At 39.3% G+C, this 12178-nt stretch overlaps 1 protein-coding gene across 1 annotated transcript in view; it reads right to left on the reverse strand.

Annotated features, from left to right (window-relative positions):
- The window catches only part of prim2 (DNA primase subunit 2), a 198450-nt gene that overhangs the window by 162337 nt on the left and 23935 nt on the right, over positions 1-12178 (reverse strand). Inside the window, exon 5 of the mRNA XM_060821319.1 lies at positions 5320-5412. Within this exon, the coding sequence (XP_060677302.1) occupies positions 5320-5412 (93 nt within the window). The remainder of the gene's footprint in view (positions 1-5319; positions 5413-12178) is intronic.

The following is a 12178-nucleotide window of genomic DNA, read 5'->3' on the forward strand; positions in this document are numbered from 1 at the left end:
CCTTCTGGGAGCCCAACAATTCAAAGATTTATCCTCTAACCTCGATTTTTAAGGTCATCGATGTGGTCTCACAAGGCCTCTCACTCCAGCACCTGGATCAGACTGGATGAGGACTCTATCACCGCTTCTGAGACCTTGGTTCGACCTGCCATCTCTTCCAGCTGCTCCCGAGGCCCTGAATCTCCCGTTTATCCTTCTGCAGCATGGATGCAATGAGCTGGACCTGGGCACGAATCTCCCCGGGGATCACCTCAATCGCAGTCCCAACCTTCAAGGCAAGTCTCTCCATCGCCGCAGCCAATTCCTGAGAGTATGCCGGGGTGGGGAGGGGTTCAGGAGATGCTACGGTTGCTGCTGTAGGGGAGTGTCCTCCCTGCTGCTATTTGCCTACTCCATTTCCCTTTGGCATCCTTTTCACTCCCAAATATTAACAAATATGTGTTCCGTAGGGTTTTAAATAATTCCTCCACATAAGTTAGCCAGGGAAGGCAAGAAATACCAGTATGCCTTGATTGGTAGGCAGAGCTGTCCACTGCAGTTCTATAGAATCGCCACCATCTTCCCAAGTGTTAAAATCACGTTTGAATTTTAGATTACAAGTAGTTGCAGATGAGCACTGGCTAGCTCCAAATAGGTTTAACTTTGTTAAAAATAAGAAAAGAAAGCTCTTCTAGAACAGTGATTTAAATCCAGTGTTTGTTAGAGAACAGGTGACACTATTAGGTTTATGACAGGTATAACAACATAAACCCATGAGCTTTATTTTCAGTTCACAAGAATCTAGGATGAGCACATGATTTTAAATTCAGTTTAAAAGACAACAGTGCGTTTAGAAGCACATTTAGTTTCTCGTCTATTCGTAGCTCAGGGAACAAGTTAGCTCAACAGAAGGGTTTAGCTTGTGAGACTTTCAAGCCAGGAGAGGCTGGTTAGAAATTGCAGGTTATTACATATGAGAAAGCTCAGATTCTCAAATTTGACAGAAGTTCACATCAGCAGATTTGGAAAGGACTCATCTAATCATCTTTAGTTGACAGTAAAGAAATACAGTCAGCCATCTGTTAAGCAGAACACAGAAGAGTTGAGATAGGCATATAATTTATCTGGACTTAACTCCATATAACGAAAGTGTCAGGATGTTTAGTTTTGCTGTATGTTTCAAGATCATTCTTTTGTGCATATTTACATAGCTTTCTTCTTTCGTATGGTAAATTATTGCTCAGTTGTTAAAGAAAACCTGGAGCCTCATATAAATATGCTTCAGTGACGAACTGCATCTATAACTAATTATCTAAACAAAAAAATTCTAACAAGCCAGGTTTCATCTTGGGATCTCTCTCATCAGTTGTACCATCAGCGTGGATTGTCATAGTAACGATATCATCCAGCACAGAGTTACTGCATTTGATATTTGGTTCAAGAGGGAGAAACACAAACTATGCAGCAAAACAAACAGGGATAAACTGTCAGTAAACCTATAGATAAAACATACCAAGTTTTCAAGGGAATGGAAGATTTGAGTTACAAAGAAAGGCTGGATATGTGGAACTTTTTGCACTAGAGCGTTGAAGGTTGAGAAGTGACCTTATAGAGGTTTATTAAATCAGGAGGGATATAGATAGGGTTAAATTGTAAGTCTCTTTTCCCTAGGATAGGGGATTTCAAGACTAGGACACATATTTATGGTGAGAGGATAAAGATTTTAGAAAGACACGAGAGGCTTGTTTTTTTAAAACACAGAAGGTGGTTTGCACGTGGAATGAACTTCCTGATGAAGTGGTGGATGTGGGCACACTTACAATGTTTAAAAGACATTTGGATAAGTACATGAAGAAGAAAGGTTTGGAGAGGTATGGGCAAGGAGCAGGCAGGTGGGACTAGTTTAGTTTTGGATTCTGTTCAACATGGATCGATTAGATTGCTGTATGACTCTAAGTATTAGGCACAAGGCTGTCAAAGCCCTGAGCAGCAACAGAGAAGATTTTGCAGAAAGGTACCAGGAATAAAGGGCATAAATAATACGGGGAGATTGTGGAAACTGCGGTTATTCTCCTCAAAGCTAAGGTTATGGGGAAGAGTGAGCAGAGGTGTGCAAAATCATGACAATTCTAGTAAAATTTCTGAGTAGAAATTGTTTTCATTTGCACGAGTGTAAGAAAGCAGAGAACTCATTTAAGATTGTGATTCCTCTGTATCTGCAAGGGTTCCATTCCTGAGAACTCCCTCAGAACACATTGGAAAGAGGTTAAATTGGTTCAAAATATTGTGGATACACAATTTTTGCCTTCTACCGTTGATTTTTGTTACTTATTTTTTGGTGCAAAAAAGTCTATTCATGATTCGTGACTTTGCAGATTGAGACAATTTACTGTAACTAGCAAAAAATTCAGTGTAATTAAGTTTTTTTTTAAATGCTAAGTTATATTCTGGAACACACTCCTGAAAGAGTGGTAGAAGTAGAAGTAGATGTTATATTACATTTCAAAAGCAAATTAAATACTTGGAAAAAAAAACATAAGCCTACAGAGAAAGAAGAGAGTTGTAAAAATTGATAACCTTTCAAAAAGCTAGCAAAATAATCCACTGGACCAAAAAAATCCTTTGTTTTCATAAAAGAGGAATTTTTAAACAAAAGAGGGTATTGAAAAGGAGAATGCAGAGTAAGTTCTCAGAAAACTCAAATAGTAAATATAAATACATGTGAATATTGTAAGGGTGCATGTGGGCTCATTACACGCAAATGAAGATGTCATAATGAACAACAGAAATGAGGTATGCTATAGCCAATTTTGTGTAATGTTCATCAGATCATATTTATTTCTGTTCAGTTCACCAGTTTTGTTCTGAACGCTACACACATCCCCAGCACTGGTGCTAGTGCCACTAAAACCACAACCCACTTCTGTCACATCATTCTTTGAGACAAACGTTAATTTCTTAAATCTTATTTGCCTTATGTTAACTTGCACACGGCTCAGGTAAGAATCTAATCATTATTACCTTTGACGCAGTTTCATAATTTGATGCCAATATCTCATACTGAATGCCCAGAATCTATTTCCTTATTCTGCCGATGCTTTTAGTTTCTACATGCATCACGAAGACCAGATACTCTCCTCCCATTCTATATTCCTCTCTAGCCCTGACTATGTAGCACAAACCCTGGAGAGGACACGCAACACTGATTTTTGGACACACTCTTTTCATGAGGGAGAAAGGCATCAATACCCCTCACTATACTGTCCCCTACAAACACACTTCTTTTTCCTTCTCCCCATTCACATCATGGATAGTTAACCCATCCAATCTGCAGCCCATGCTCTCATCCAAACAAGGTGAAAAGAACCTTAATCTGTTGGACAATTACAAAGGATCCCACCTTCCTGATCGCCTTACCTGCTTCACTTGCAGTCACACCCTCCCAACCAACCAAATCATTAGGGTGTGATCACTTCCAAGAATAAATAAGTCCAGGTAACTTGCTCCCTCCTAGATGTATCACAGTGTCTGCAGCTCAGGATGAGGGTTCAGGAACAAAGTTGACTTGATTCAATTGTTAGAACACTGGTGAGACTGCACCTGGAATTCTGTGCAATTCTGCGTCCTTACCACAGGAAGGATATTCTTGCCATAAAGCGAGTTCAGCAGAGGTTTACCAAACTTCTGGTCATATGTGGAAATACTAAGGAGACTACGCCTGTATTCTGGGAAGGTTAAAATATGGGAGGAGATCTCACAGAAACTTCAAGAAACAAAGTGGATACATGAACGATGGTTCCCATGGCTGTGGGAATAGTTTCAGAATAAAGGTTAAGCTATTTACAATCTACACAAGGAGGAACTCCTTCATGCAGAGGGTGGTGAATCTTTAGGATTCTTTATTCCAGAGCTCTGCAACCACTCAGCCTTTAACTAAATTTAAGATAGAGATTGATAGATTTCTAGCTTCAGGATCATAACAAAGGATATGTGAATAGTATAGGAATGTGGCTTTGAAACAGATGATCAGCCATTACCTAAAAAGGCAGAGCAGGCTCAAGGAGTAACCAATTCCTGCTCTAATGCTCCAACTGAAACTCTGAGCTGAAATTCCTCAGATACAGACATTTACTGCAGATGTGTTTGCCGTGGACTGTACCAGCCTACAGAAGCATCCAAACTGTGCAGATGTAGTACCTCATCTGTCTTATTATACTCAAATTTATTTATTACTTATAATTCCTTTCCTAATGGTATTGTAGGAGTACCTACACAAATAAATTGAGAGGTTCAAGTAGGCAGCTCATCACCACCTTCTCAAGGACAACGAAAGATAGGCAATAAATGTCAGCCCAACCAGTGATGGCCTCATTCCATAAATAAAGACTTTAACAATTAATAAAACTTTAACAATAAAATGAATAAATTATATTTTAAAGATAATAAGCAAGACGGGGGAAAAAAAAAATCAATGAAGGAAACAGATATAAATAAAAGAAAACAACATGATGCAACATTTATAAGTAGTTAGATGCGCAATGTCAAGGGATACATGGCTATGGGCTGAAAAATGGGATTAAAATAGCTAGGTGGTTATTATAGTCCAGCACAGGCACATGGGCTGAAGGGCCTTTTTCTGTGCTGCAGATCTCTATAACTCCATAACTTATGAAAACAAAGTAACTGCAGGCATTTCAGCACCACCATTATCATCTTCTCAAGGGCAATCAGGGATGGACAAATTATACCCACAAGCCATTTTTTAAATCTCAAAATTGATGACAAACATTTCCGATCTTTCAATTTTGCTGTTTAGACTAGCCTGATCAGTGCATTTTTTTTAAAATTCTCTAACTTTGGCACAGTATTTGTAAGTGGTTGATGCTCTTTCAGACAGCCCAGCTTCCTTTGCTATGAACAGAGACTAACCACACTAACATATGCTAGCTCGCAGTCTAAGCCAAAAGCATTCAGGTATCTGCAAACTATTTCAAATGCTAAAATGAAACCTAAAGGATGGGCTTGAAATATGATAGTATAAACCTGAAATTGTGTGACACTATCAAATAAACAGTGATTTAAGATCTCAATAAGGAAGAAAGGCACTGATTCAGCTCAACAAATGACAGTACCAACGACATTGTCCTTAATGTATTCAGATACATTACAAATACTTCACAAATACTTTTAAAATTCACATGTCTGAAAGTTCAAATTTGTATAAATTTGGGCTGCTAATCAGACACAAACATTTGTGGGAAAATGCCATTTTAGAAAAGGACAACATTTTTAAAAAATTCACAGGAGTCAAACGCGTTCTGAGATACATTGTGCTCTTACCTTGTAAAACAACCATTCATCTATTTTAACTGAGCCGTGCCCACCCGAAGCAGCCAGTTTCATCTTCACATCTTCTTTTTCCTTTGTTTCAATCTGAAATAAAAATCATTACTGAGGTCAAGATTTGGTTTTCGCAATCACCAGTAACTCAACACATCCCACACTGTCCATGGCAAGGAAAATGGAATTACATAGGAGCACCACACATTGCTGCCCAAACAACATACTGATCTGGATGATAAAGTACTCAGATGGCCAACATAAAAGCATGTGTCAATTAAAGTCACCTGCCAACTTAGCACTTTGGAGAATAAAATATCACAATGTTTCCACCTCAGTTCCAATTCATTATTATCAATCAATCAATCAACATTCACTTTGTAAAATAATTAAGCTAGCTCAATTTTTGGCACAAAATTAATTTCAAAACATAAACATCAAACTCTTCTTTCAGTCCTGGACATTGAGAACTCTGGTATGGAGTTGCTATGGTATGCTCTGGTATGACACTGACATCAGAGTCCATCTATTATAACCCCATAATCACCAACTTTGTGCCTTTTAACATCTCTTTTGTCATTTCATCTTTGCTAGAACGCACACCCTCAAATGCCTTTTTCTTCTGTTCTTTCCTTTCAATGTTCCCATGCCTCCATCAACGTATTTCCCTACCTTTAGCCTGTGAAATCATCAACTCTTTCCAGTGCTGATGAAAAGTAAGTGACTGGAAACTTATGTTCACAAATGTTATGAGAAACAAATCAAAGTATGACTTCCAGAACTTGCTTAAAAGAAATTGCATGCTGATCCTGATGTTGAAAGATGCCTCGCTGGACTTCTTGTGCAAGTCTGCTAAATGTCTCACTATTGCCCACATCATTCAGTATTCTATAAAATCTGCCCACGTCTTTGGGTGAAGGCCAGAATCAGACAATAATCAAGTCTTTTTTTTTAAACCAAAGCAGACAACAGATGAAGTATCTAAAGTGACATAGGCTAGCTGTTGAGAATGACTGTGATTTAACAGAAAAGGTTAGGTTACACTTATCACATTCTAGAGAAATATGAGATAATTCACTAGATGGCAAGTGGTACGGTTGGGATAAAAAAAAAGGGGAAAAGATGTACCATAGGTTAGTAGGTATAGAGTTTTATAAATCAGCAGTCACCTTGAGCCTCTGGGAAAAAAAGATCCAGAAGCAGCATCCTGATCAGCAATCAGATCATTACAGCAAACCCAGAGGGTGGGACCACTGAACTGCCTTCCCAGCATTTCCACCTGCCCACAACACCAATGCTTTTGGGTCAGTCTGTATACAGTACACATGTAGAAAGGGAGGCTGTAGGTGGGTTAGACAGTTAACAAGTGGAGTTATTTACAGGCAGCACAGCAGTTACTACTGTTGACTCATGGTGCCAGGACCCAGGTTCAATACCAGCCTTAGGGACTGTGTGTGCATGTGCGTGCAGTTCGCATGTTCTCCCAGAATCTGAATTTCTGCTGGGTGCTACCATTTCCTCCCACAGTCCAAAGATTTGCAGATTAGGTGGGTTGGTCATGCTAAATGGGCCTTAGTGTCCAGTGATATATAGGCTAAGTGGATTAGCCAGGGTAAATGCAGGGTTACAGGGATATTGTAGGGAGCTGGGTCTTTGGAGGATAGGTGTAGACATAATTAGTCAAATTGCCTCTTTCCACATTATAGGGATTCCATAATTCACAAATACATTCTGACTAGACATAACAAGCATTATGTTTTATTACAAATAATTGTAAGTAGAGAAACCCAGCCCATGCCTTCTATCAAGCTAGATCGAAAAGCCAGGTAAAATAATATTCTGCAGACTTGATTTTTTTAAAACTATTTTGACAACTCCAAAAATTTTGGGGCTTGATTTCCAAAACATTGTACTAGAGAGAGGTAACATAAGCCAAATATAATTTCTGTAAAAGATAACCTTTATTATTCAACTTCAGTGTGCAATTTAAATTGCAGCTTCACTTGTTTTAAATTACAAACTGGATGGCAATTTTCAGAAATTTAAGTTTATTTTAACCAATCACAAAAAAGGCAAAATCAAGTAAAAGAACATTATGTTCAATATTTTTGGGGCAGGACAGTGGCTCAGTGGTTAGCACTGCTGCCTCACAGCACCAGGGTTCCAGGTTTGATTCCAGCCTTGGGCGACTGTCTAAGTGGAGTTTGCACATTCTCCCCATGTCTGCATGGGTTTCCTCCCACAGTCCAAAGATGTGCAGGTTAGGTGAATTGGCCATGCTAAATTGCCCATAGTGTCGGGTGCATTAGTCAGAGGGAAATGGGTCTGGGTGGATGTGGGAAGGTCGGTGTGGACTTGTTGGGCCGAAGGGCCTATTTCCACACTTTAGGGAAACAAATCTAATTTTGTTGTACAATTCCCTAAAATGTTAATTAGCATCTATAGATTATGAAGCAATTACATTTAACTGTAATTCCACATGAATATTTTATTATCCATAATACATTACAATTACATTAAAAAATTTACCATACAATAATCTTTTTTGGAAGGGTGTTGGGAATCAGATTTGTCAATTTGTTTGATTTCTGTTTCAAGTGAAGTCTACCTTCCAAATTCTTTTGCTAAGTTCCTCCTTCCAAGTACAGTGGAAGTTCAGTAAAATAATTCACCAGGAACTCCCTTGCAGCAGAGATCTCACAGCTTCGAAAATAGATAAACCTTTATTAAAATCTCCAATTTGTTTGTTAAGAATTTGAGAAATAAGACTTTTCTTGTGAACATGATAAAGTTATAGTGCAGTACTTTTCTAATGTGGTTTCACTTAATAGAACCCAACATTAAGGTGGCTCAGTGGTTAGCATTGATGCCTCACAGTGCCAGCGAACTGGGTTCAATTCTCATCTCGGGCAAACTGTGTGGAGTTCGCACATTCTCCCCGTGTCTGCGTGGGTTTCCTCCGGGTGCTCCGGTTTCCTCCCACAATCCAACGATGTGCAGGTTAGGTGAATTGGCCATTCTAAATTGCCTGTAGTGTTAGGTGCATTAGTCAGGGGTAAATGTCGGGGAATAGTCCGAGTGGGCTGCTCTTCGGAGGGTCGGTGTGGACTTGTTAGGCCGAAGGGCCCGTTTCCACATGGTAGGGAATCTAAAAAAAAAATTGCAACATCTGTAAGAGGATCTTACACAGGAAAAATACAATTCTCTTTTCAAAACTTCTATCATCCTCACAGGGCAGTGCATACCAGATTACAATTGGCTGCACTATTTTCAACAAAACGGACAACAAAGAATGCAACACTGATTCCACTCTAAGGCAATCGTGTCAGCAAGACAATTAATTTTCCATTGAAAAGGCAAATCAAATTCTAAGCAAAAAAATAATTACCTCTGAACTACACAAGTGAATATATTCAAAGGAAGATAAATTATAATTCCCCAGATTTGCCTTCACCTTCAAGATAGGTAACCCACATGGCAGTTTCAAAAGTCGTTTGGCATTGCTGACAGTAACAGATTTTGACAGAAAAAAGTATCTGAAGTCAGTTAGTTGAACAGAAATATTAAATACTTTGATCAAAGATTGTACAAAATAACGTTACAAACATTCTGCTGTTCAACTTGGTGATTTATCAATTATGCTTATCTGCAGAAACATGTACAAAGATTCATTACAGCCTAAAGGAAGAGATCAATAACAATTAATTACATGTCAGTTGTATCATAATGCTTCTGGGAAGTGCCTTGAGTCATTGTACCATGATAAAATGCAATATAGTCAGCTGTTATTGTAGTATATTTTTAAAACAGAGTACAAGACTTCTTTGGAAATGCTTTTATTTTTCGGAAAAGGTAATGAAATAACATCCACAGCAACCAGCATCCAAGCTTATAGGGTTTTTATCTCAAGAATGTCACCTCATTCTATCAAGATCATAATCCCAAAGTCTTTATTTGGGACATTATTTGGCTTCTACTGTATAACGACTCATAACTTCAATAAGCCACAATCCACACCTGGAAGTGAAGGGCAACAAACAATCCTTTGTTGGAAGTTCCATGTCTACACTTTCAAATTATGAATTTAGAGGTACAAGCAATAGAAACAGTTTCAACAGCAGCTTTTAAAAAACAACAGAGTTGTATTTGGGAGAGAAAATTGTAAGGATGTGGGGGAAACAGCAAGAGGTGACAGTCCAAGTAGATTTTATTTTGAAAAAGGCAACTCACTCTTATTTTTTAAAATATTTATTCTTCTGATCCAAGTGCCTCTACTAAGGCCAGCATTCATTGCAGTCTTCATAAACTTTTGCAGTCCTTGGTACATACGTAGATGCAGCTACCGTGCTACTTAGAAGGGAGCTCTAGGTAAGGGGTTTTGACCCAACGACAATGATAGAATAGTAATTTAGCTCCAAATCCAGCTGGTGCACGATGGATAAGGAAACATACATGTTGTGATGTTTCAATACATCTAAGAGCTGCTCCACCAAAGAGATCATGATAATGCACAACTACAATTTGCTACCTTTTCTCTTACTGATTGAAATCTCTCAGTCCTGTACTAAATGACCTAGCATCTACAGCCCTCTCCAATGTAGATTCATTCACCCAAGAAGAAATGCCTCTTCATTTCTGTTTTAAATAGATGGCCCAGTATTCTGAGATAATGCCCGCCAATCCTAGACTCTCCCACAAGGGGAGAGAATGCCAGTATATCTTTCCTTCAATAAAGGATCAAAACAATTCACAGCATTCTCGGGGTGGTCTGATTAGTGCCTTGTATAGTTTCAGCAAGACCTCCCTCTTTTATACTCCATTCCCTTTGGAATACAGGTCAACATTTGATTTGCCTTCCCGATTATTTGCTGAACTTACACTCTAGTTTTTTTATGACTTACACATGAGGACTTCTGCACGGTGGCTCAGTAGTTAGCATTGCTGCCTCACAGCACAAGGGATGGGACTTGATTTCCAGCCTCAGGTGACTAACTGAGTGGAGTCTGCCCTGTGGGTTTCCTCCCATAATCCAAAGATTTGCAGGTTAGTTGAATTGGCCATTCTAAAATTGCTGAAAATGTGTTGCTGGTTAAAGCACAGCAGGTCAGGCAGCATCCAAGGAACAGGAAATTCGACGTTTCGGGCCAGAGCCCTTCATCAGGAATTGAAACGTCGAATTTCCTGTTCCTTGGATGCTGCCTGACCTGCTGTGCTTTAACCAGCAACACATTTTCAGCTCTGATCTCCAGCATCTGCAGACCTCACTTTTTACATTCTAAAACTGCCCAAAGTGTTCAGGGATGTGTAGGTCAGGTGCATGAGACAGGAGAAAATGTAGATAGTAGGAAAATGGGTCTGGGTGAGTTAGTCCTTGGAGGATTGGTGTGGACGTGTAATGCCTAATGGCCGGTTTCCACAGACTAGGGATTCTATGACTTTGAAATGTCTCTGTGCATAATCTTTCTCTGCTTAATTACTATTCAGTTCCTCTGTTCTTCTCTGAACTTTACCATGATCACAAGAAAAAGTATATAACCTCACACTATCAGACATTTATTCCATCTGACAAAATTTTACTCACTCATTTAACCTGCCTAATACCCTCTGCAGACTACGTCATCCTCACCTGCCTTCCCACCTGCGTCATCTGCAAACTTGGATATAGTACATTCAGTTTCCTCATCCATCATAGACTGTAGATAATTTTGATCCTGTCACTCAACCCTGTGGCATTCCATTAATTATAGGTTGCCATCCTAAAAAGATCCCTTTTATATCAACTCTGTCTGTAAGCCAATTCTCGATCCATGCAAATGTACTACTCCAGACACCAAAAGCTCTTACTTTTTAATTAGCCTGTCACAACCTGACCTTGTTGAATACCTTTTAGAAATCCAAATTCATAGGAATTATTGATTCCCTTTTTAATCTTTCCGGTTAGCTACTTCCTCAAAAAAAGCATCAGGTATTATTTCCCATTCATGAAGCAATATTGAAGCTGCTCAATTAGATTATGCATTTCTAATTGCTATGCAGTTACATCCTTTGGAAAACTTTATTGGGTGCCCTTGTCTTTCGAGTTAGTAGAGATCAAAGGAGCCAGAACACCATGTGGCGTGTACTAGTGGTGTGTGTCTGTGTGTGGACACGCGCAACCGAACCTCCAAACAGAAATAGTCAGTCTTGCATGCTTTTAGTGAAACCATGAAACACTCACTATTCTATACAGCATTCGCACCTTTTCTAACCCTAATTCCCTACCATCCCACCACCACAACTGCCCTCACAAATCTAAACCCCTCATCCCAACGCTAGAACTTTGACTGACTGTAAATGGTAAGGGATCACAACAATTTTCCAGCTATGAAACGAGGTCCAGATGGAATAGAGTTTGACAGTCCCTGTTATAATGGTACACAATGCTGATCTTATGCATCAATGGAGGAGAAAGTGAATTTTTAGAGAGAGGGATGGGGTGTGAAACAAGCAGTTGCTTTGTCCTAGATTCAAACTTCTTGAATACTGTTGGAGGTGCATCCATCCATACAAATGGAGCACATTCTGTCACACTCCTGAGGAGTCAGAAGTGAGTTACTTTCTGCAGAATCCCCACCCCTGCAACCATAATGGATGTAGGTCTGGTCTTAGTTAACTTCTGTTAATATAACCCTCCAGGTTTGATGGTGTTGGATTAAGCAATTGTGTTACACAGACTGGCTCAGATAGTTAGCACATAGTGCTAACAATGCCAAGGTCACAGGTTCAATGGCCAAAAACACTGCGCTGCAAGTCAGGCCTTAATTTTAAAGAGGCAGTAATGTAGGGGTAGTGTCAATGTACTCGTTAATCCAGAATCAAA

This window comes from Hemiscyllium ocellatum, chromosome 3 (genome assembly GCF_020745735.1).
Source record: "Hemiscyllium ocellatum isolate sHemOce1 chromosome 3, sHemOce1.pat.X.cur, whole genome shotgun sequence".
NCBI classification, from domain to species: Eukaryota; Metazoa; Chordata; class Chondrichthyes; order Orectolobiformes; family Hemiscylliidae; genus Hemiscyllium; species Hemiscyllium ocellatum.